Source organism: Cyprinus carpio, unplaced genomic scaffold, assembly GCF_018340385.1.
Source record: "Cyprinus carpio isolate SPL01 unplaced genomic scaffold, ASM1834038v1 S000006825, whole genome shotgun sequence".
Lineage (NCBI taxonomy): Eukaryota > Metazoa > Chordata > Actinopteri > Cypriniformes > Cyprinidae > Cyprinus > Cyprinus carpio.
The window spans coordinates 43,844-70,971 of NW_024879403.1; the positions used below are offsets into that span (position 1 = coordinate 43,844).

The 27,128-nt window shown below is 40.5% G+C and overlaps 1 protein-coding gene across 1 annotated transcript in view; it reads right to left on the reverse strand.

Annotated features, from left to right (window-relative positions):
- The window catches only part of LOC109053159 (NACHT, LRR and PYD domains-containing protein 12-like), a 55,529-nt gene that overhangs the window by 8,938 nt on the left and 19,463 nt on the right, over positions 1–27,128 (reverse strand). Inside the window, 3 exon segments of the mRNA XM_042756260.1 lie at positions 9,304–9,477; positions 10,056–10,229; positions 17,364–17,537. Of these exon segments, the coding sequence (XP_042612194.1) occupies positions 9,304–9,477; positions 10,056–10,229; positions 17,364–17,537 (522 nt within the window).

Genomic DNA, 27,128 nt, shown 5'->3' on the forward strand with positions numbered 1-27,128 from the left:
ATAGCAAGAAAGTTTTACCTCTCCATCATCATCGAATGCCACATCAAAGTCGAAGCCCTTCTCGACACGGGAGCCGACATCACCCTAATGTCGACCGAACTCCTTGAAGAAGTCCAAGGAAGGACAAAGAGGTCTAATAGCACCCTCAAACTTCAAAGGTGTGAGCTGAACATCCACGCATATTCCCACACAGGCCTACAACTAAAACATGTGGCCCCAATTCACCTAACTGTGGGACCAATGAATCTCATCCACCCAGTGTATGTTTCACCACTCAACACATATCCACTCCTCATTGGGAAAGACCTGCTCAATCGCTTTGAACCTTTAATAGACTTCAAGCACCTGAAGATATGGACTCAAGTCCGCAAACCTCTGCCCTTCCAGTCAGTGAACCCCAACATGTCGCAGTGTCAAGCCACAGACACCGCCCCCCCTTCACAGACTGACGATGCAAGGTCAAAGCCAAGAGCAAGCTCAACTCCGAGCAGCAAGAACCAAGACCCTTTCCTCTGCTCATTGCAAGCGTCCGACTCAGACTCAGGTTCTCTCATGACTGCCATAAACGTCCAAGACACACCAGTGGTTGATGCAGCACTAGCCCTGTGGAGTGAAAACTCCGCTATCAGCCTAAAGCTCTTCAAAACATTGAAGCAGAGATATCGGAGCCTACCACACGTATCAAAGCACAGCCGCTTCCCTCTCAGTCCGTGGTCAACAACCATGGCTACCTCCAAGAGGGTTTGCGCTGTAGACCTACGATGGAACAACAGACTTCTAAGTCACTACTTCCTCATTGTCCCTAACCTACCTCATGACATCTACATAGGAGCAGACATCATGGTTCGTCTCAATGCTTGCACTGACATTGTGTATGAATTGGTGTGGGCTTCATGGTTAGTCTAACTGACCACTGCAGTCAATCTCAAGAACCTTCGATCTGGTCAAACAATTCCAGATGGATGCGCAATGATCATTGAACAAGAAGCTACAATACCTGCCTACAACAAGAGTGTCAGCGTCCGCCTCAACATGCGACCTGGACACACTCTCAACAGTAAGCTAGGTTTCTTCCAACCTTCCAGGACCTGCCTAAAACTAGGACTGACCTTGGAAGCCACACCTCTTATGGAAGTGTCATCTCGTGCTGTGTATGTGTTGATCAACAACTGTACGACCAAAGACATCAACATTCCCAAAGCCAGTCACCTGGGATGGCTCATCAACCAGGCGTTCCATGACTTTGAGCTAACAGTACCTGTCATCGGCCCCATACTAGCCGAACTAATGTCAGATGAATGCGACGACACTGTAACATTCACAAAGCCCCATGAAGTAATCGCCATCACTTCTATTCTGCCAGTGTCCAAAGAAATGGTCTGTCAGTCAGAACTAACAGACGACACTCATCTCGCTGTCTATGCTGTCTCAACACAGCCTGCAACAGAATCACCTGCACTGGTGACCATCAAGGCCCAGAGTCCCTCAAATGACTCAACAGAGGTACCCTACGCAGGGTTCAATGCACAAGTCCAACAAATCCTGAGCGAGGCGGATGCCCTCCACAGCGAAATGGATCGCCAAGGACTTAAAGAGGTTCTGTGCAAATACAAGGACTCCTTCGCAAAGGATTCCCTGGACTGTGGCCTCACTGATATCCACACGGTGCGCATCCCAACACATCTAAATACGCCACCCACATTCGTGCGGCAGTACAAAATTCCGATAGCATCATACGAATCGGTTCAAGAGATCATTGACTCCATGCTGGAAAAGGGGGTCATCCGGCCCTGTAACAGCACCTACTCTGCCCCAATATGGCCTGTTCTAAAGCCCAATGGCAAATGGCGGCCCACCATCGACTATCGCAAATTGAACCAACAAGTTCCCTTATCAAGATGGCCTATGACTCAGTTGGACCAAGAAATTCCCAAAATCAAGGGCTCAACGATCCTTTCCACATTGGATGTCGCCTCAGGATTTTGGACCATCCCTGTCCACCCTGATGACCAACACAAACTGGCATTCACCTTTGGCAATCGACAGTACACCTTCACACTGTGCCCTTTCGGCTATGTCAACTCACCAGCGGAATTCAACATCTTTCTAAACAAAGGCATGCCCTGATGCCAGAGCCAGAGGCAGCCTTGTTCCGTGGATGTCCTTATGAAAAGCTCAAATGTGGCAGACCACCTCAAAGAAATTGACCATGTCCTGAACCAGCTGACAACAGCAGGAGCAAAAGTTGCCCTTCACAAAGGACAGTGGTGTAAAACCAAGGTAAACTACGTTGGCTTGCTCAATGGACGTGGTGACATTGAACCACAGTCCAGCTGTAGGCAAGCAATTCAAAACATAAAGACACCCACTAACACCTCTGAGCTACAAAGCTTTCTGGGAGTGTGCAATTACTCACGACAGTTCATAGAGAACTACGCTGACATCGCACGACCACTTACTTCCCTCCTGAAAAAGGACGAACCCTTTGTTTGGTCAGAAGCTCAGGACACAGCTATGAGCAAGCTCAAAGAATGCCTATGCTCCACCCCATGCCTGGCCTACCCCGACCCAGAAAAGCAATTCTATCTGGAAGCTGGATTCTCCAATCATTGCCTCAGTGCAGGCCTCTACCAGCTCCATGACAAAGACAAACGAGTGGTCGCTTATGCCAGCAAAACATTGCTTCCCCCAGAATGCAAATACTCAGACTGTGAAAAAGCATTGCTTTGCACTGTATGGGCCATTCAGCGTTTCTCCAACTACATTGGAGCGCAAAAGGTCATCATAGAAATGTGTCACCAGCCAGTGTCCTCAACAGCCAACCTTCCTGGTAACATAGCTACATGGCTAGCCAAGGACGGACTCGAGGCAAGAATGCCCTGTTCACAAATCATGCTGTAGCACTGCCAAAACTGTTCAGCAGACAACAAGAACTGGCAAACAACTGCAACTGCAGCTGACAAACTACAGGTACTTTGAGGAGAATGTGGTGTGAAGGCATGCCCACAGCATATGTCGATGGCTGTTCCTACAATCAACAGGTCAACTTGAAAGCGGGAGCTGGTGTGGTATGGCTCAACAACGACCCTTGCCCCACCGCAAAAATTCAAATTGGGCCCTCACTCATCACAATATGCAGAAATAGCAGCCATCCTCATCACCCTACAACTTGCTGCATCCCACAACATTAAAGAACTCCTCATCTGTACCGAGTCCAACTATGCCCGGTTAAGCTTCACATGCCATCTAGCTGGATGGAAACAGAATGACAGAATTCAAGACAGCTAACAACAAGCTTGTCAAACATCAGGAACTCTTCCAAGCATGCGATACCATTGTCACCGAACATGACATGATCATTTATTGGAAAAAGGTCAGAGGTCACTCACGTCAACCAGGACAAGACAAATATCTCAATGACCAAACTGATGCCTTCGCCAAAGCAGGTGCATTACATGGAGAGTCCTGGACTCTCCTGTCTTCCCACCCACCCCATCAGTGGCAGCCATAACCCGCCACCAGCACGCCACTGGTGCGGAAACCCCACCTCCTCCCACATTGAACTCTCACCTCAATTCACCACTGATGATCTCCTCACCCTCCAAGCATCGAATCCAGTGCTACAAACCATTGCCACTCACATTTCCGACCAACTCACTCATACCATTTCCATCTCCGACCTATCCAATTCATCTGATCTCCGCCAACTTCACTCAATCAAGCACATGCTGCATCTTAAGGACGGCATTCTCACATATGTCCCTGAGCCCCTAACTACGCCAAAGCTCGTAGTTCCTCAGGGCCAAAGGGGGATGATGCTGACACACGCCCACGATGCACCATGCGCTGGACACCATGGTGCCAAGGCCACCTACGAAACGCTCAAGCAAGTGGCGTACTGGCCTGGCATGCAGCAAGACGTGGCGGAATACGTAAATGGATGCCTGGTGAGTTGCCAGTTCCAACCAGCAAACCCAAACCACCGAGCACCACTACAACGGAAAGGAATGACCTTCCCATGGTCGGACCTCCAAATAGATTGGGTAGGACCCCTGCCACGGTCGACACGGGGAAACAAATACTTCCTCGCCGTGGTTTGCGAATTCACTAAGTGGGTAGAGTGTCTCCCAGCTCCCAACGATACAGCAGAAACGACAGCCTGCCTGTTAATGAACCACATCTTCTCAAGATTTGGACTGCCTTTAAGAGTCAACTCTGACCGAGGAACCCACTTCACTGCCGAAGTCATGCAGGAAGTATGGAAACTCCTGGGCATACAGGCCAAGCTTCATATATGCCATCACCCAATTTCCTCAGGTCAGGTCAAACGAGTCAACAGGACAGTGGCAAGCATGTTCAAAAGGATTCAAAAGGATTGGGATGTCAAGCTTCCTCTGGTACTGATGGCCATCAGGGCCACCCCTCACCGGTCTACCAGAGTAGCCCTGTTCGAAATGATGACAGGACGGCAAATGACACTACCGTTACACCTGCTGTACCAACCTGGTGACCTGAATCTCATCACCGCCTACACCACTCACCAGCACCTGGAAGAGTTGCATCATGACACTACCGTTACACCTGCTGTACCAACCACAAAACCTCCAAAGAAGCGCGGAAGGTCAAAAGGCCTACTACGACCAAAAGGCCTCTCACCAGGAACTCAGTGTCAGAGACCAAGTGTGGTCCTACAGCTTCGCCCAACCAAGGCAGAATTCTCCCCATCGCCTGTCAAAGAAATTCCTTCCTCACTGGACAGGAACCCCACGAGATTGTGGACAAGCTCTCACCTGTTGCCTATCGGATCAAAATCAGACAAGGGCGCAGCAAGCCAGTCCTTCGATGGGTCCATAGAAACCAGATAAAGAAGCACCAGGGCCCAACCGACAGAAAAAGGGGGAAGATCAAACTAACTGACACAGACCAACAATCCCATGCTCTATACCACACTAATTATAACTATCCTTTTAAGTCAACATATAGGTTGGTTTTACACAACACCTACAAGCTCCTCCACAGCACTGCTAGGACCAACCCCTAGTGGAGAGGAGTCCTCCACACATGTGACACTCGGTTTACATTCTTAACCTCAGTCAGTGTCCTTGTGTCTCTTTGTGTTTATCTTTTCTCTTTCTCTTTGTGTTTTTCCTTTTCTTCCCTGACTATAATTTTCTTTTCCCTTCTAGTCCTCATCAGGAGATTCCCTTAACTCAACTTTAAATCCAGGTCTAGAAATTAGGATTGACTCCTTTCACCCCCAATTTTTTTTTTTTTGTAAATCGTTGTGAAAAGCCGTCATCATCCAAATTAAGGCAATCAAAGCCAATATTGTCGGAAAACGATGGCTAGTCAACACCTCACCGCCATCTACGATCAACACGACAAGGTCATACGCATTATCCTGCCTAGCCAAACTTTATGGATCAATGTCCCTATGGGCTCGATCCTCCATATCGATGATCTAGCATTGTATCACCTCACCGACGATGAGTATCAGGCTGAACTCGAAATCTCACCGTTCTTCAAACAGCATTCTTTCGTCCTTGATCCAGAATTGGAAGAAAGGATCAGGGAGGAAGGAACGCAACTTATTGATTTGACTCCTGTTAATACAGCCTTAGAAGCTATAGCTCGCCTTCTGCCCACTGGTGAGCCAATCATTCGGTCTTGGTCTGTCGCTGACACAGCGCTTCACATCTCTACTATCGTAGGGTGTATTGTGACCTTGACACTAGCCTTCCTCCTGCACAAGAGAGTGAACGCCGTACAAGAGTCTTTCAGTAAATGCTGGTCTGGCATACTGCGCATTTTCCGACGTGATAAAACTGACCAAGAACCCGAATTGGAGAATCCAATCAACCTGATTGTGATTACACCCATACCGCTTCGTCGAACCACTGACACTTAGATCGATCAAAAAAACCCAATTACAACTAATCCTAAACAACGCACCCCTATGTCAGTTGAAGTGTTCCTAACCCATCTATCCCAAGTTACCCAAGTCCTGCACCAGAATTCAGCAAGTCATGGAGATGTTGTTTGTGTCTTGTGTGTGCCTGTTCTCTCTGTCTCTTGTTCCAGTGCCCGTCGATGTTCGCACCAGGAACATCACCGCGCAAAAGGGGGACTGTAGGACCTCGGTGAACAGTCACACCAATAACTACAGAATCGGCTACTTCTCCCAAAGGAATTAAAAGAGCCTATTTCCTCCCATCTGCACATTCTGAACTCCATTAATTATTAACTAAAGAGTAACAATGCTCAGTTGTATGTCTGCATTTAATAGAAGTGACAACGTGATTCCGCAACAGAGGACTTTTGTTGGAAAATACCCCCGCAAATCAGAAAACTAATCAGGAGCTGATTATGTGACGTCGACATCATGTGTAAGCTTCCTGTCAGCCTTGTTGTTTTCCGATTACAAGAGTTGACGACATTAACTCTTTTCACAAGATACAAGGACCCTGTGTATCAAGAAGCATCTCATGATCACAACGTATGGAAACCCCCGCGGCCCCACAGGAATCATTAATAATTAATGGACCTCAACACAAAGGATCCATATAGGATCCATCCCATGACTCTGCTTCCTGCTTGGTTGGGAAGTTTTCTACAAACTGAACTTTTCAATAAATGATCTCAAAAGGACAACCATTGAGAAATCTGAAGGTTTAATTATATTCACAAATAATATGTTTTATGTCTTATATATGTTTGATGTGTTCAAATGTAATCGGTGCAACTTTAATCAATGTTTTACTGGTTTTAGCAGATAGTGCTATTAAATGTGTGTAAGATATGGAAAGTTTAGTGTTGAATGAAAGCTCACGTTATTTGCTTAAACTTGGAGCTAATGAAATGTCCAAATTCTGTATTGGGTGCCTATTATGACACTTTATAAGGTATTCACCAAAGTTCCACAATGGAGTTCATCTCACATGACGATGCCACAGGATGCTTAATCAATGCACAAAGAGAAACAGTACGGGGCATGTCTAAGTTCTGCAACAGCATCCCATTGGAAGATCGCGTCGTGGTATGGACCAAATCCTCTTGGATAAAACCCTCAATGCCTGAACTAATTCAGTGCACGCTTCCTTCTTCGCCATGGCTTGAACTACCTACTCCAACGCTGCTAGCGTTCTTGTCATCCAGAACTCAAAACACTCCGTTGAAACTTCGTGACTGCCAAGAATCTTCGAAGTCTTGCAAACCGCGAAACTATCCGAAGGAATTCCGAAGCTCTACGTAACCAGGCAACCAACCAATCACCAGGAGGGTTTTTCCCAAAAGACGTCATCCAAACGACAGCTCTGCAACCAACCCGAGGCGTGGGGATTCCCTGAGACGAGGCAACAAGCGAATCTCCAACTCCGCTTTTCAGCGCAAATGCAAGTAAAACAAACAAACTTCATTCCTTGCTGAAATAAGTGCAGATTGATCTTAAGCAGTAAAGATAAGACACATCTCTGCTTTTGTGATTTTCTTGGTGCGATCTAACGAATAACTTACTCCTGGGACTTCATTCAAATTCCGTTATCATCCTCTTCAGTAACTGTGTGTGTGTGTGTGTATGTACGTGTGTGTGTATGTATGTATGTGTATGTCCATTAGGTTTTAGATCCATGTAATAGAGTAGCTCAATAAATTCTTGTTTCATTTATAAAGAAGTATTGTCTTGTGTGCTGTATTTTAAGATTAAACTTTGCCCAGATCCTATGCTGCCTAGCTAGTAGTTTATAAATTATCATTCTGTTTGTATTCTCATTAAGCCATGAAGTAATATAAACAGAATGGAAAGGATATACTGAATTTTACGTTCGCTGGACGAACAGTTGATGAAGTATAAACTAATTAAATTTGGAATCAGTTCAATTAAAATATAGTTCTATCAATCTATAACAAAATGTTTAAATCCGCTTATAAAGGTTTAAATGAATGGATCCGCTTAAAAGGTACATTAAATTATTCTGCTGGAACATCCCTGAGCATCAACCTGCTGATTGAAAGTATAAGTATACAGACAGCTTGTACTGTGAGCTTCTTGCAGGCTTTCAATTTCTATAACACAAAGAAATCCAGTCTAACCTGTATCATGTGTGATTTGATCTTATTTCCTGCATCACATGAGTTTGGTTGTGAAACAGAGTTTGTAGACCAGGTAGAGTTGTCTGCAATTCTTTATTGAAAAGTTCTGTAATGTGTGACCCCCGTCATCAAATCTTTATGTAGTGTGCACACAACAGCCACTAGATAGTACCCAAAACAGTTGGGTACATTGTGTGAGTGTTGTATTGTGCTGTCTGAAATGTACATAGGAATTAGATTCGCCCCTTGGTTAAAATCGAGGGGTCGAGAGACTGTCCATATAAACTTTCTTCATTTACTTGTCTAAAAGTGAAGTGGAACACAGCCAGGAAAATGGCTGTGTTTCCCAAAAGCATTGTAAGCTTAAGATGATTGAGAACCATTGTCACCAACGGAGCTATGATCATCTTAGGCTTACAATGCTTTTGGGAAATGCAGCCCTGGTCTGTTGCTCTCCACAGCTGCATTCGCCAGCCCTGTGGTCGAAAATGTATTCTAAAAGCAGGGTCTAAAGCAGGAGTTCTTAACTCTGGCCTTTGACATCCACTTTGCTGCAGAAAATTAAACACACCTGAACAACCTAATCAGGATTACTATAAAAATGACACCCTGATCTTATATATATAGTATGAAAGTAAACCTAATGTTTACTTTCAAAATAGTAGGCTAAAAACAGTATGTGAACCGAGTAGAGTCAAAATTCACAGTATTCATAAAACAGTATGCAAAATGTACCCGAATAGCTTTCTACTTCAGAAATATTCTGAAGTGCACATCTGATGGACACTTTAGTTTTCCATCAGACCACAGGAGAGGATTTGTGAAAAGCAGGGAAGCGGCACAACTTTATTTTTTATTTGAAGCAATATTACTCTCTGTTTTTCACTATGAATTGGTTTGTTTCTATGATAGGTAAACGATTTATGAGATATTAAAAAAATAATAATAATAACTCTTTTCAAAATTAGAGAACACTTTTTCCTTAATTATATGACAAACCCAGCCTAACTTTCAAGTTTTATTTTATTTATTTTATTTTATTATTATTTTGTTCAGCGGGGAATTGGTTCAACACTGCAGCTGGAATTGCTTAGTTCAGCGCTACACAGGATCTCTCTCTCTGAATTTTGATCTCACTGTACACACACACACACACACACACACACACACACACACACACACACACTCACTCACTCACTCTTAATCAGTACTCACAAAAGTATCTTCAGTTCATTTTGTGGATAATTCTTCAGGTCAGAAAGCAGCTTCACATCCGCATCTCTTAGTTTATTCCATGATAGATTCAGTTCTCTCAGGTGTGATGGGTTTGATCTCAGAGCTGAAGCCAGAGAAGCACAACCTTCAAACGTAACACCACAGTCGCTCATCCTGTAGACAAGAAGGACATACTTCAATCTCTTAGTTCAGGATCGAAGATAAGCAGGAACTTTACAATTAGAAAGACAGAATTGATCCACAGCACGATTAATGGGTTCAGTCTAAGGTTCAGGCCCACTTCTACATGAGCTCTTCGGGGGCTGGTTTCAATATAACATGTTATCAATGTTAATATTATTATTATTATTATTATTATTATTATTATTATTATTATTATTTGTGTGTGTGAGAGTGACATCAAAATCCTCAACACATATGATATAAAACAAATACCACATCCTTAAATCATGCAGTCATTTTTACACGATCATAAAGATAAAAATAAAATTGCATGCAAAACTTAGGAAGGAATCTAATGAGGATTAAAACAACGGCATCTTCAGTTATGTCAGGAGACATAAATAATAATAATAATAATAATAATAATAATAATAATAATAATAATAATAATAATAATAATAATAATAATAATAATAATTAACAGGAGACTTTTTTTTTTTCTTTCAAATTTGTAGTATTTTTCATCATTATTTACCATAGGAGAAAAACAAACTTTTTTTTTTTTTTACCTCAGGATCTCCAGTTTACATTGAGGATATGCCAAACCAGCAGAGAAAAGCTCCACTCCTCTGTCCCGTAGTTTATTTTCAGACAGATCCAGTTCTCTCACATTTGAGTGGCTTGATCTCAGAGCTACAGCCAGATTTGCACAACTTTCATCTGTCACACCACAATAACTCAACCTGTAGAGAACAATGGTACTTCACTCTCAGTTCAGGATCTATAGATAGGTGCTAGAGGGAGTTAGTTTCATCATTATTTAAAAAAAAAAAAAAATAGTTAGGATATTTTTATGCAAGTACCCCCAAATCCTCAGAACATCTGTTTGATGTGAAAATGAAGCATACTCTCCCAATTTCTGTGATTTGAATCTGATATGAATCAGTGCACACACACACACACACACACACATATATACAAAAATATCCATACCCATCCATACATAAAGTTTACATGATTCCAGTACATAAATATTCATACCCTTCAAACAACAATTTTTTGGCACAAATACACAGCTGTCTATATTCAAACAGAAGAGAAAGAAAAGGCCTCCTGTTGAATCTACTTGTTGCATGAACTGCTGCAAACTTCTACAAAGGATTGTGGTTCTTGAAACAAAGTTACTTGCTGGACTTCCAAAACAGGCAGAACACTCAGCAGACCGTCGTCATGGACCCTCTCAGCATACAGCCAGAGAGTCCCATTAATCTAGTGAATCTCAACAGTTAATACCAAGTGTAGAGGAACAAGCTGAAACTGATCGTCACACTAATCGAAGGCACAAACACGGAGCGAGACCCAAAGACACACAAGACATCAGATTGTCACAAGTTTCTCGTATTGCTGCCAAAGCATCCTCTACCCCAGATTCGGCTTTGAGAAGGCTTGTGAATACATCTTAAGAACAGATCTGAAGTATTAATGAATGCGGGTGAGGAATCCCCAAATGTGATTAAACATCTATTGGATCAGCCAGCAGCTAACACCGCTACTAACAGGTGCTCAAGGTCGAGCAGACAACGACATTCAGCTCAGAGCACAGCCGAGCCGTGATAGTGAGTGACTCTATTATTAGAAACCTCAGTAGCAGAAATACAACAATATACTGCCTTCCTCAAGCAACCGTTTCTGATGTGAACAAGGAACTTCAGAACATTCTGATGAAGCACAAGACTGCAAATCAAATCATCATCCATGTGGGGAAGAATGATATTAGGAAAGAGCAGTCAGAACTCCTTAAGAAGGACTTCAGTGAACTCTTTGAAACACTTTGAAGACTCAAAAGTTCAGTCGTTCATCAGTGGACCAGTCCCATCAAGGGGAACTAATATGTTTTCACGTTTGCTTGGGCTGAGCACATGGTTACAAAGAATCTGCAGTTTAAAAGCAATAAATTTCATCGACAACTTCAATCTTTTCTGGGGCAATAGACAACTGTTTAAACTAGATGGCCTCCACCCAAAAAAAAACTTGGTGCAAGTGTGCTAAAGGACAATATCTACGTCTTCCTCCGTCATCCTTCAGTAGTGTGTGCCAAACTACTCAACCTGAATAGCACACGCACACCTGGACAGACTATGAATGAAGACAGGACTTCATATCAGCTTCTGAGTCATCATGTGGATGACACATCCCACAAGGACACTGAAAACACCACATAGCCAAAACAAGCACTGCTCATGGACACTATCCCGGCTGAGCCCTGCCCACAGAACTCATCACAGACAGACTTGACGTATCAGAACAGCTCCAAGACTCAGCACCCAAGGACAACTTTATGGAAATCATCCAGGGAAGCCAGGACAACATATTTCAGCCACTGGAAAAACCAGAGACACAGCCCATCTCACCAAACACATTATCCCTCTCTCCAGCATCTCCATGCATTGCATTTGCTATCTTAAAAATCATTTGCTAAACTTAAAATTCAGCTTCTCACAGAAAATGGAGGAACTGGTTTATGCTGGGATCAAACTCTCTCAAAAGCCTGTGGGCCCAGCTCCTGTGAGAGCTCTCCGGCCGCTGCCACAACACCAGGGTCCAAACCCTCCATCTGCTGTAGGTGAACCAAAAACAGCTGATAGTTGCTCTCAGTGGTATGTGTCGGGTCCCTGCTATAATTGCAGCAACATTCACAATTTTTTACACAACAAGCGGGAACCCAGTGCGCCTGCATATTTCTCCATTTCTGTTTTATCACGTGATAGAAAGTCTAAGGCCTTTTCGAGCCATACAGCTGACTCGTCTAATCTGCGGCCTGTTATATGCATCAAACTAATATTGCTGTTGAGACTAAATGCAATGTCATCAAGTTAGTATTTTTAAACATTCGCTCACTAAAAAAAAAATAAATTATTTCTAATCAATGACTTTATAACCACAAACAACCTGAATTTATGTTTCTAAACGAAACATGGCTAGAAGACAGCTGCAGTGCAAAAGTCCTCAATGAAGCAGCCCCTCCTAACTTTACTTTTATGAGTGTCTGCATGGCTGTTAGGAGAGGTGGACGTGGAGCTGCTCTATTTAAAGATGTCTACCAATGCAAGCAAGTGTCATTTGGTCAGTACTTGTCTTTTGAATATCTAGGGATTGTGTTGAATTCTGTTTATCATTATTTACAGGCCTCCAAAATACTCTCCAGTCTTTGTTGAAGAGGTCACAGAAATGTTATCAATGATTTTCTCAGAGTTTGACTGTTTTGCTATTGCAGGGGATTTTAATATTCACAAAGATAATGTAGAAAACAAAACTACAAAATAAATTATAACTGTTTTAAACACTTTTGACCTGATTCAGCATGTGCATGGACCCACACACAAATGTGGGCATGCTTTTCTGCAGACTCTGTTGATCTTCTCCTTGATTGCTTTAACTCAAAAGTTAAAAATGTTATTGACGACATTGCTCATGTGAAAGTCAGCAAGAAAACTGGCAGACAGTAATCAGCTTGGAGAAAATCAACAGCAGTACAGAGTATGAAAAGACAATGCAGAAAAGCTGAGCAGATGTGGTGGAAGACAAAACTTAAAATTCACTATAGCATCTATAAAGACAGCCTTCATGCTTTTAATGTGGAACTAGCCACGGCTAGACAGACTTTCTTCTCAAACCTTATAAACAATAACTTAAACAAACACTTGCACTCTTTTTGCTACTGTTGAGAGACTGACAAACCCCCCAAGTCAGATTGTCAATGAAATGCTCTACGATAGCAAATGCAATGAGTTTGCTTCCTGTTTTCTGAGAAGATCAATAATATCAGGAAGGCTATTAACACATACCCAAGTTATGCAGAGGTCAGACATATTCGACCGCAATATCAAAAAAACCATACTATGTCTGGTTTTGAAGAAATTGATAGCAAAATTTTGGAAGAAATAGTACAGCACCTTAAATCGTCAACCTGCTATCTTGACACACTTCCCACATATTTTTTCAAAGGGGTGCTTAACTGTCTGGAAGTAGATCTCTTAGAAGTGGTGAACACCTCACTTCTTTCTGGGACTTTTTCAAACTACCTGAAAACTGCAGTTGTTAAACCCCTTCTGAAAAAGAGCAATCTTGATAACACCATATGCCGCGTTTCCATCGAAATTACCCGGAACATTTGTACCAGGAACTTTTTTCCCCAGGAACTGTTGCTTTCAGCGTTTCCACTGCAGTCTAAAGTACCGGGAAGATTAGGCAAATAGTCTGGTGACGTAGGTCTGCGTGCGTTTCTCAGTACAAAGTACGCTGATTTTGGACTTACATTCTCGGTAGTTCAGACTTTGCGCATTCGACTCGGGAGTGTGATGACCGCGACGACGCAAGTCCGGTAATTCTGCAAACAGCAGCGTACTTGATAACATCAGTCAGCTCGCCTTGGCTACTGCGATTTTCCTCAATGTATATTTACAATAAAATGAAATAGGATATCAAATACCACTGCCTCCTTTCGTTTTCATTTGAAGATAATAATAGCCGCAGAAATGTACTTAGTTCAGGGAAATGTGTAGGCTATATATACAGCCATTACAATGAAACAAAATATTATATCAATTTGCCTTTTTTATTTTCATATTAACATATAGATAAGTTGAATACAGACCAAAGATTACCTGTTAGATTTACTCAAAACGAATTATATTTTATGTAAAACCACTAAAGAGACATCAGAGCCAGCGGCACATATCAGAAGGACTAGCCAAGGTGAGGCTGCTCTCTGCGGATACATGATCACTGAGCTCCCGCTGATCGCGCGGAGCTGATCGTCTCCGAAATCGGTGAAACACATTTTTAAATAGGCGCTGTCTTTATGAATAAACCACAGATTTGAGTTTTAAACAACAACATTCTCGCCTGAAATACTTTTAAAATTACATTTCATGACATAATAACAGTTATATTTTGAAAATGATCCGAATAAATGGTGGTTGAAATCACAATGCTGCGTGAACTCAACCAATCAGCATGTTCAGCACCCAAGTCCCGCGCCCGAAAGTTATTTTGTTTCCTGGTTCCTGCGGTGGAAACACACCGAGTACCAGCCCAAAGTGCCTAGTTCCTGGATAAAGTTCCTGCGGTGGAAACGCGGCTATATTGAGCAACTATAGACCAATATCAAATCTTCCTTTTATAGGAAGCCTTTAATCAGCTGAACAAATACTTAAACTCAAATGGATACCTGGACAATTTTCAATCTGGTTTCTGACTGCATCACAGCACAGATAGAGCACTCATTAATATAATAAATGATATTTGCTTAAATTCTGATTCTGGCAAAATATCAGTTCTGGTACTACTATATCTCTGTGCTGCGTTTGACACTGTCGATCATAGCATACTATTAGAGAGACTGGAAAACTGGGTCGGGCTTTCTGGGATGGTACTCAAATGATTCAGGGCATACTTAGAAGGGAGAGGCTATTATGTGAGTATAGGAGAGCATAAGTCTAAGTGGACGTCCATGACATGCGGAGTCCCACAAGGCTCAATTCATGCACTGCTCTTGTTTAGCCTGTATATGCTCCTTCTAAGTCAAATAATGAGAAAGAACCAAATTGTCTATCACAGCTATGCTGATGATACCCAGATTTACCTAGACTTATCGCTAAATGACTACAGCCCCATTGACTCCCTCTGCTAATGCACTGATGAAATTAACAGTTGGATGTGCCAGAACTTTCTTCAGTTAAACAAGGAAAAAATTGTCATTGCATTTGGAAACTAAGGAGAAGGTGAATGCATACCTGGAGTCTAGGGTCTAACAACAGAAATCAAGTCAGGAATCTTGGTGTGATTCTGGAGACAGACCTTAGTTTCAGTAGTCATGTCAAAGCAGTAACTAAATCAGCATACTATCATCTATAAAAAAGCATTGTAAGAATTAGATGTTTTGTTTCCAGTCAAGACTTGGAGAAACTTGTTCATGTCTTTATCACCAGCAGGGTGGACTATTGTAATGGTCTCCTCACCGGCCTTCCCAAAAAGACCATTAGGCAGCTGCAGCTCATCCAGAACGCTGCTGCCAGGATTCTGACTAGAACCAGAAAATCTGAGCATATCACACCAGCACTCAGGTCCCTACACTGGCTTCCAGTTATATTTAGGACTGATTTTAAAGTACTTTTACTCGTTTATAAATCACTCAATGACCTAGGACCAAAATAAATGGCAGATATTCTCACTGAATATAAACCTAACAGACCACTCAGATCATTAGGATCGAGTCAGTTAGAAATACCAAGGGTTCACACAGAACAAGGAGAGTCTGCTTCTAGTTATTATGCCGTCTGCAGTTGGAACCAGCTTCCAGAAGAGATCAGATGTGCTAAAACATTAGTCACATTTAAATCTAGACTCAAAACTCATCTGTTTAGCTTTAGCATTTATTGAATGAGCACTGTGCAATGTCCGGACTAATTGCACTACATTTTATGTATAATAATTTTCTATTCTTAACTGTTTTAAATTAATTTTAAGTCTTTTAAATATTTTTTTTTTATCATTTTCAAAGATTTTAATTTCTATGTTTTATTGTTGTGATTATTATTTATTATTATTATTATTATTATTATTATTATTATTATTATTATTATTATTATTATTTTATTTTATGTAAAGCGGTGTATGACATGTGCTACATAAATAAACTTGCCTTACCTATGACAGAGATTTTTGGTACACATTATCTTTGAGGTGTCTAGTAATATATGAATTCACATATATTCAATTTTGTTGAGTGCCATCGTAGAATGAGTAAACATCTTAATAACAGTAATAACAGTGAAGTTAGGTATACAATATAAATCTAATTGCAGTTGTTACTGAAAACTGCAATAAAATGTTGCGATTACAAAATATTGCACTAAATTTAAAGTTCAAATGTTACAAGTAAGTTACAATATTAATTGTGTAATATTGTAATATTGGTAAAATAATATTAATATATTAATATATATTATTATTTGTATTTATTTTTTTATTTTTTTGATGATATTTGTTACAAAAATGTAACAGTTCTGAAATATGTTGATGGTTGTATTTATTTATTTATTGTCTTTTATCTCAGTATTCCTGTCAGTATTGTAGAAGTATAACTGCAGAAATATGTTAATTCAGTACACACACATTATCCCACCAGTCACAATTGTGACCGACCATAAAACACAATGAATACACAATTTGCAAAAAAAAATAAAATAAAAAAAAAAATCCCACAGCTTGGGATTGAACCCAATCAAATATTTCTGGAGAAACATGAACATGTGCGTCTGCCCCCATCCAACCTGACAGAGCATGAGAGGTGAAGAGATGAGGAGAAGAAAGACAGATAATTACCAAATGCTGAGCAAAGCCTGTGACATTAAACAGAAGTCGTGCAGAGCTGAAGAGGTTAATGTTATAAGTTGAGATTTACAAGAAACATTTGAACTGCTACTATTTAACAGCTTATTTTTTGTAAAGTGTTTGCAAACCAAATGTTATTGCACTTTTGTTCATATAGCAGTACTTTTAAATGAAAAAGTGCGCAATACACTACTTTTGAATGAATCGTTGAATTTTGTGCATAATGCAACAATCACGTGATTAATTGCGATTAAATATTAATTTTAATCGTTACCCAGCACTAATATTAAAATCGTTACCCAGCATATATATATATATATATATATATATATATATATATATATATATATATAATAGAGAAGAGAGAGAGAGAGAGAGAGAGAGAGAGAGAGAGAGAGAGAAGAGAGAGAGAGAGAGAGAGAGAGATTGAATATTTATTTCAGAGAAACAGTGTGTGTATGACTCTCAAAAAGTTGATTTACCACAATATATCCAGTTTACAGTTAGGATCCTTCAGTCCATCAGAAAGCAGTCCCACTCCCGAGTCTCCTAGTTTATTTCCAGACAGATTCAGATGCCTCAGGTGTGAGGTGTTTGATCTCAGAGCTGAAGCCAGAGCAGCACAACCCTCATATGTGACTCCACAATCATTCAACCTGTAGACAGCAAGAACACTCTTAACTCTCTTGAGTCAGGATCTACAGCTCACAGAAGAGAGACTTAAACAACAGCACAATTACCACATGCATGTTTTCTCTGACATCCACAAATATCCACAGGACAAAAATAAAACAAACAATCACTAATATTATAAAATGTGGCATTAAAAAGTGTATCCATTTTGTGACAGTCCAATAGCGACAGCAGCAGTCAGTTACATTGGTAAGCCACGTCTCACCTTACCCTGAATCTGTTTGTCTGTATGTCACACTTGACCATTTCAGGGTCTAAATGTTTTATCAGATTCCAAAAGCAAACAACACACGGTGCTCATATACATATATTGTGTTGTAATACTACTGAAAAATATTGGTACCAAACTTTATCTCCATGCTAAAGTCTAACATGTCCAGACAGTGATTAATCTTTTATGAATCGCTAAAATATTATTGCTCAGGACACCATAACCCTGGAGATTTGTGAGTTTTTAAAAACTTAAAATTCCAAAATGTGTAATATGACAAACAAGTGATCATAAACATCTTCTGAGACAGTATTCTCAATAGAAATGAAATTCATTACATTACAACTTAACAAGTGGATTGAGCTTTAATAGACCCCTTAAAGTGTGCTGTGGATTTGGTGGATATTATTTGAGAATTAATGGGAATAAGTCATGTATACATACATACATATGTATGTATGTATGTATGTATGTATGTATGTATGTATGTATGTATGTATATATACATGACTTATTCCCATTCATTCTCAATTAATATCCTATTCATTCTCAATTAAAACATTTTGCTTTATCATCACATATTTGGTAACATTTAAAGCATATATATATTTACCCAAGAGGAAGGTGGATAGGAAAGATGTCGTGCGACTTCCATTGTGCAACATTTAGGTAACTCGATCTGTTTAGACACCCTAGGTAAGAGGTGAACGCCACCCCCTGTATGTTTGGTTTTTATTAGTTGAGGATAGGGAAGTATATGGCGCTTGGCGCTGAAGATTTGCTTTCTTTTCTTTAGTTAGGTTAGAGGTTTAAAATAAGTTAGAAGTGTTTGTTTTTGTTTCTTTCTTTTGGCGTCACTAGCGTCCTCTTTCTCTTGGGTTGATTTTGTATTGTTCTTTTGTTTTGTTTTCTGAGTTGTAAATATTTGTACATATTGGTTGTCTCTTTAATGATATATATATATTCTTATAAATATTTTGGTAGTTATTTGGATTTTCACTTTGTACAATAAATCACATTTGTTTGCAACTGGTGTCTCTGCATTGTATCTTGCTGCCTCCTTCAGTTTTACAGTTTTACCACAAAAATTTGAATGTTACTCCTTTTACCCCTAGACCATTTTTAAGAGGGTCGTAACATTTAATGTTTTATCGTAAGGGTTTGAATTTTTCTCATATTAGTATGTTAATTGTGGTAATTTTGTAAATGTGTTGGTGGCAAAGCAATGGACATTGCATTGTTTGTACTGCGACAGTATAGGATTTTCTCATGCGGTGTAGTAGTGTAATGCTTATTGGTTGGTTATTAATTATGGAAGTGTTTAAGTTGCAAGATTTTGTTACCAGTCCATCTGTACAGCAAATTAATTCATGCAGGAAGCAGGATTTATTGCAGATCGCAGACCATTTTCAGATTGTCGTAAGTAAACAGTCTCTTAAAAAAGAAATAAAACGAATACTGATCTTGCGTTTGAATGAGTTGCAGGTGTTGCCTATGTCAAATGTTGGGGGCGGTGAAACGGGTGGAGATGTTAACGTGGATGGCGTGTCTCTGGCGCAATTCAGTTCTGGGGAGGAGGACAAGCGTAGTGGTGGAGCTGACGTGGAGGCAGAGGTCGAAGCCAAGGCCGGCTTACCACCGTTTGAGCCGTTTTCACCCAGTTCTGTTGATTCACGGGAAGGAACGCGACTGAAGGTCCGCCTTGCCCGTTTGCATTATGAAGCGCAAGAGAGAGCCCAGGTACGCCAAGCGGAACTGAATTTGCAGTTGGAAGTACGCAAGCTGGAAATTGAGGCGGAGACGCAGGTGAAGCTGAGGCAGCTTGAGCTAGGTGCATCAAACGTTGCTACCGGCTCAGCTGTACAGCCAGTCCCGGCTCAAGTCTCTTCTACTCCTCCGCGGGTTGGTTTAGCCCCAGATGCTTTTGATGTAGGTAAACACATTGCACTTGTTCCTCAATTTAGAGAAACAGAAGTTGATACTTACTTCAGTGCGTTTGAACGCATTGCAACTTCTCTTCATTGGCCTAAGGAGGTTTGGTCTTTGCTTTTACAATGTAGATTGTTTGGTAAAGCGCAAGAAGTTTGTTCTACGTTATCGTTAGAAGAGAGTCTGAAATATGAGTCTGTGAAGTCTGCTATCCTGCGAGCATATGAGTTGGTTCCGGAAGCTTATAGGCAACGTTTTAGGAAACACAAAAAGAGTCCTACACAAACATTTGTGGAATTTGCTAGGGAGAAGGGAGTGTTGTTTGATAAATGGTGCGCTGCCAGTAAAGTGAGTGATTTTGACTCCTTAAGGGAGTTGATATTGCTAGAGGAATTTAAGGGATGCTTATCTGAACGCATAGTAGTATACCTTAGTGAACAGAAGGTGACTACTTTGTCACACGCAGCTGTACTTGCAGATGAGTTTATTTTAACCCACAAGAATGTATTTGCCTCTGCACGTCCTGAAAAGTTACAGATTGACAGTTCGCAATCTCAAATGTCACGTTCCAGATTTAGTCCACCTCATAATAAAGAGGAGCGTGAATGTTTTTACTGTCACAAAAAAGGGCATGTGATCGCGGATTGCTTGGCATTGAAGCGCAAACAGCAACCACAACCAAAGAGTGTGGGGTTTGTAAAAGCTGTTAAATCTGCAGTCGCTGTGCACACTGAGGAAAGGATTGATGAGAGTTATCGGCCCTTTGTGTCGAAAGGGTTAATATCACTGAGTGGGACAAGAGAGGACCAGGAAGAAGTAAGAATACTCAGGGACACTGGTGCCATGCAATCGTTTATTTTGGCAGGTAAATTACAGCTGTCTGACAACACTTTTTGTGGCTCTAGCGTGATTGTACAGGGCATTGATATGGGTTGTGTGAAATTCCCGCTTCATCGAGTGCACTTACAAAGTGAGTTGTGTACTGGTTTCGTGAGTGTGGCTGTGTGTCATTCACTTCCTGTGAAGGGTGTTGATTTTATCCTTGGAAATGACCTGGCAGGTGGAAAGGTAATGCCCGTTATTGAAGTTGTTGATGAACCAAATGCGTTTTGTGAGTTAGAGGTACTTTCTGAAACTTACCCTGATGTTTTTCCAGCCTGTGCCATCACGCGTGCTCAGTCGCGCAGAGTAGGTGATGAAGTTGATCTGTCTAATTCCTTCATGTTTCCACTGTTGTCAGGGGACGCATCCATGGATATGCATCTTGAAAAGAAAGATGGTTCAAAGACAGAAAATAAAGGTGTAATTGTGTCTGATGCAGAGATACTCAAATTACCAGTCTCACGTGAGAGAATTATTTCTGCGCAGAAGGAGGATAAAACTCTTGTGACTTCTTTCAATTCTGCTCTTTCCCTTGATGGGGCTAAGGAAAATAAATTTGCTTATTTTATTGACAATGACTTGTTGATGAGGAAGTGGTGTTCTCATGTTGACAAGAATTCAGACTGGAATGTTGTTTATCAAATTGTTGTTCCCGTTTTCCTATCGTCAACATGTCTTGTGCTTGGCTCATGATCACCAGCTTGCTGGTCATTTAGGAGTTACGAAGACCTATAATAGGATTTTGAGCCATTTCTTTTGGCCAGGATTAAAAAAAGATGTCAATCATTATTGCCGTACTTGTCATACCTGTCAGATTGTCGGGAAACCGAACCAGAGAATTCCACCCGCTCCTTTGTCTCCTATACCTGCGATTGGAGAACCGTTTGAACATGTGATGGTAGACTGCGTTGGTCCACTACCTAAGACTAAGTCTGGTAACCAGTTTTTATTAACCATGATGTGTGTGGCTACCAGATTCCCTGAGGCGATTCCCCTACGAAAAATCACGGCGCCTGTCGTCATAAAAGCCTTGGTGAAATTCTTTTCCACGTTTGGACTTCCAAAAGTAGTGCAAACCGATCAAGGTACAAATTTTTTATCAAAACTTTTTAAACAAGTACTCGAATCACTGGCAATTTCTCACAGAGTCTCAAGTGCATACCATCCGCAGAGCCAGGGTGCACTTGAGCGTTTTCACCAAACTCTTAAATCAATGCTTAAGAAATATTGCCAGGACACCGCTAAAGACTGGGATGAGGGGGTTCCCTTAGTTTTGTTTGCTGTCAGAGAGACCCGTCAAGAATCTCTTGGTTTTAGCCCAGCCGAACTTGTGTTCGGACACCAAGTTAGAGGTCCGCTCAAAATTCTTAAAGAACAGATTTTAGAGCCCAAGTTGAGTTCAAACACTAATGTATTAGATTTTGTATGCACGTTTCGAGATCGTCTTCATACTGCTTGGTTGCTAGCTAGAGAATCGCTTGCTAATGCTCAGAAAGACATGAAGAGTAAATACGATAAGCAAGCGGTAGTGCGATCATTTCAACCGGGTGATGAAGTGCTTGTGCTGTTACCTGTTCCAGGATCATCTTTGTCTGCTCGTTTCTTTGGTCCTTATGTTGTGAAAAAGAGAATGAGTGAAACTGATTACATGTTGTGCACACCTGATCGAAAACGAAAAACCCGTGTTTGTCACCTTAACATGTTAAAAGCTTATCATACTAGAGAGTCGTCAACAGCAAGTGCTGTGGAACAGACTGCAGGGCCCGCGGTCTCTTCTGTGGCGATGGCTGTGGATTTGGCGCCATCTCCTAGTATCTTGGGTGTGGACACAGATGGTGTGGTGCTTCGCCATGCTTTTCAACAGGGTACAAGGTTAGCAAATTCAGAGATTTTAGAAGATCTACGCTCCTATCTTGATCATTTGACTGTGGATCAGAGGATAGACATTGTAACATTACTTTCTGATTTCAAAAGCCTGTTTGGTGATGTTCCTACACAAACAAATGTCCTGAAACATGATATTAAGGTGAATGGAGCTCGTCCTATTAAGCAACACTCTTATCGTGTAAACTCCGTAAAAAGGTCTGTTATGCGTCAAGAGGTAGCGTATTTGCTGGAAAATGATTTAGCCAAGCCCAGTTGCAGTCCCTGGAGCTCACCGTGCCTGCTTGTTCCCAAACCTGATGGCACCTTCAGATTCTGCACTGATTACCGTAAGGTAAATGCTGTGACTGTGCCAGACAGTTACCCGTTACCTCGAATGGAGGATTGTATAGATAACATCGGTTCTGCACGTTTCGTTACAAAGCTTGATATGCTGAAAGGATATTGGCAAGTTCCACTTACCCAACAAGCTTCGGAGATTTCAGCCTTTGTAACCCCAGATAACTTCCTCCAGTATACGGCGATGGCTTTCGGGCTTAGAAATGCCCCAGCAACATTCCAGCGCCTCGTTGATATCGTTTTACATGATGTACCAAATTGCAACGCGTATCTCGATGATCTGGTGTTGTATTCGTTGAGTTGGACAGAACACATTGGCCTGTTAAGAACAGTGTTTGAACGACTGTTTAAAGCAAATTTAACGCTTAACCTCGCAAAATGTGAATTTGGCAAAGCAACGGTCACTTACCTTGGTAAGGAGGTTGGTCAAGGCCAAGTACGACCAGTAGAGGCCAAGGTCACTGCAATAACGGAATTTCCGGTTCCTACTACCCGTAGAGAGTTGCGGAGATTCTTGGGTATGGCCGGCTATTATCGTAGCTTCTGTAAGAATTTCTCTACTGTCGTGAGTCCTCTTACTTCACTACTCAGCCCATCTAAATCTTATGAGTGGTCTGCTGAGAGTCAGCATGCTTTTGATTCAGTCAAAATTTTGATGTGTAATGCACCTGTTTTAATGGCACCTGACTGTACTCGAGTTTTTAAATTGGAAGTTGATGCAAGCGCCGTGGGTGCTGGTGCTGTCCTTATTCAGGAGGATGAGAATGGGATAGAACATCCTATTAGTTATTTTTCTCGTAAGTTTAATAAACATCAGCTGAATTACTCGACAATTGAAAAAGAAGCTCTTGCTTTATTGTTCGCGTTACAACACTTTGAAGTCTACCTTGGTTCCAGTAGTCTTCCGATTGTGGTTTATACAGATCACAATCCTCTTGTGTTTTTAACTCGAATGTGCAACCACAATCAGCGTTTAATGCGCTGGGCTCTTATTGTCCAGAGCTACAATTTAGAAATCAGACATAAGAAGGGTTCAGAGAATGTCTTAGCTGATGCTCTCTCGAGAGCATAGTTGGTATGGTGTTTGTTTTTACCAAACGAGTTTGTTCTTAAGGGTGGGAGTGTTACGTCCATAAATGTGCCTGTGTTCGCTCTCGCTCTCTCTCTCTCTCTCGCTCTCTCTCTCTCCTTGTTAACTGTCAATCTCTTAGGTCGCCTCCCTTGTCTGCTGATTGGCTCTGGAAGCTGTCAGTCATTAATCAATGTGACACCGACCTATCCAGTGCCAGTAAAGTTTCCACCGGCAGATAAAAGGACATGCAAGGAAGTGAACAAGGACTTCTTTTGCTTCCTGGGTTTTGCTGTTATGTTACTTGTTTCTTGGTTTGATTTGTTTCTTTGTCAAATTTCAATTTGTTTGTTTTGCCATTTTTCTTTTGAACCTTACCTCTTTCTTGATTTGCTATTTTGTTTGTTTTAGTCACTTTGTGACTCGGATGGCGTTGCTCTTTGAGCTTTGCTGAGCTTAGGCTCTAGGACGTTTACTCTTTACCCAAGAGGAAGGTGGATAGGAAAGATGTCGTGCGACTTCCATTGTGCAACATTTAGGTACCTCGATCTGTTTAGACACCCTAGTTAAGAGGTGAACGCCACCCCCTGTATGTTTGGTTTTTATTAGTTGAGGATAGGGAAGTATATGGCGCTTGGCGCTGAAGATTTGCTTTCTTTTCTTTAGTTAGGTTAGAGGTTTAAAATAAGTTAGAAGTGTTTGTTTTTGTTTCTTTCTTTCTTTTGGCGTCACTAGCGTCCTCTTTCTCTTGGGTTGATTTTGTATTGTTTTTTTGTTTTGTTTTCTGAGTTGTAAATATTTGTACATATTGGTTGTCTCTTTAATGATATATATATATATATATTCTTATAAATATTTTGGTAGTTATTTTCACTTTGTACAATAATTCACATTTGTTTGCAACTGGTGTCTCTGCATTGTATCTTGCTGCCTCCTTCAGTTTTACAGTTTTACCACAAAAATTTGAATGTTACTCCTTTTACCACTAGACCATTTTTAAGAGGGTCGTAACTATATATATATATATATATATATATATATATATATATATATATATATATATATATATATATATATATATATATGCTTTAAATGTTACCAAATATGTGATGATAAAGCAAAATGTTTGCTTTTTTAGCTGGCTCATAAGTACTCCTGCATTTAGCCTTGAGCCTAAATTCGGCTAACGATTTTCCACCATGTTTTTTGTTTTCTTTTTCACAGTTTTTAATTAATATACTTTTGTTTTAACATTTTTATCCACTCAGTATTAAGCAAGTGAGTTATGTAGTTATGGATTAATTGGGCTTTACGTCTGTTATTTAGTTGTAATTTGGATTATGTGCACAATATGCCTTAAACTAGGCCTGCTGCTTGTAAACAACTAATAAAGTTATTTAACAGTTTTCCTTAATTATCCATTGAAATAATTTGAAGCATGTTTTTGAACTTAAGAAAAAAAAAAGTAGTTTCGTAATCATTTAACGTTACATAAATGACTGAACAGTAGGAGTTCACAGAGACGAGTTTGGTTTGGACGAGTTTGATATGTATGAGTTTGGTTGTGAAACAGAGTTTGTAGACCAGGTAGAGTTGTCTGCAATTCTTTATTGAAAAGTTGTGTAATGTGTGACCCCCTGTCACCAATTTATTTTATATAAAAATTATTTTTTATTTTTATTTACTTATTTTTTCCCCCCAAATTTTCTCAACTATTTATTATTTTACAGTGTATATGCTCAGAGTTGGGAAGGTTACTTTGGGAATAAGTTACATGTAATAAGTAGTGCAACTATTTCAATTACTTTGTTAATGTAACTGATTACATTTGATTACTTTTTGAGCCTTAACCTTACAGTATACTGATTACTGTCAGACTTTTAAAATCCTTCTTTACTTGAATTAAGATAATAATAATAATAATTTAATTTTAATGCCCAGCCACCACACAAAATCAGACTTTAACTTCTTTTTTTAATGCTCAAAAAGTAATCAAATGTTATATATATATATATATATATATATATATAATTTTTTTTTTTTTTTACTTTGGGATCATTCTGAGGTTAAATACGAATTTAAAAACATACGATGTAGTTTAATAGCTATGATACTGGTTTTGAAATCAAATCTTTGCTAAGCTATGACAGAAAACACTGGCATCTAATAATATATTGGAAAAAGTCAATCTTAAAAATTAAGCATATACATAAATTCAAATAGGAAATAAAACAGTTATTGAATAAGCATGTGTCTTGATCTGTGTCCTAAACTCCTGAAACATCGCTGTGTGGGTGTGTGTTTAATATTCAATATCCCCTTTGTAACTGTGAACATTTTCATAATTAACTGTAATTTAATTACACTTTTTTTCTCAATAACCGTAACAGATTACGGTTACATTTATTTTGTAATTAAATTATGTAACTCCGTTACATGTAACTAGTGCAAGAGGGGCTGTAGACCATAGGAGGAATCTTCCGTCTCTTGAGAATGGGTCAGTCAAAATAATGCAGGCATACACATAAACTGGAACTTTACTGCCTTTTATTTGACAGAGCTCAGGAATGAATTTAACTCGCAGCTCGCATCAAAGGCTTTTTCTCCCTTGACACACTCCCCGCGAATGCCCCATCTCACATGACAACCACTGCGCATGTCATCGTGCCAACCTGTCTATCACGTCACATACATAAACCAATCAGATTATCCTACTTGTATACAATTTATGCCCAATTTTTATTCATTTATTTTTAACAAGACAACTTCCTAGGCCTTTTAATAACACGCCCTGAACGAGTGACTACAAATTTTGATGCGGGTTCCCCACCTACTGACGAGGTATGTTCAACCAACTGAGGTCTATGCTGCACAGCATGAGGAACTTGCGCTATGCGACCTGAAGGCCTACGTACATGAGGAACAGAAGAGAGTACAGGAGCCTCATTTTCACCAACCCACAGCCCTCCTGATGACAAAGGGAGACCCAGATAAAGCTGTGTAAAGTGGTCTCAAGTCCTGAACCCTTTCATCATTATCTTAACCATCACATGTGGAAGTAAGTGCTGGTTCTGTCCACTTAGACCTGTAGGGCTTCAAACGTTCAAAGTGCACTACCTTAGGTTATGCCTTTACATTTCTCACATTCAACACTGTGTAAATAATACCAGCCATGTCCACCGTAACCACCCGATATGGTCCTGTCCATTTTGGCTCAAATTTCTTTCTCTGTGTGGTTGG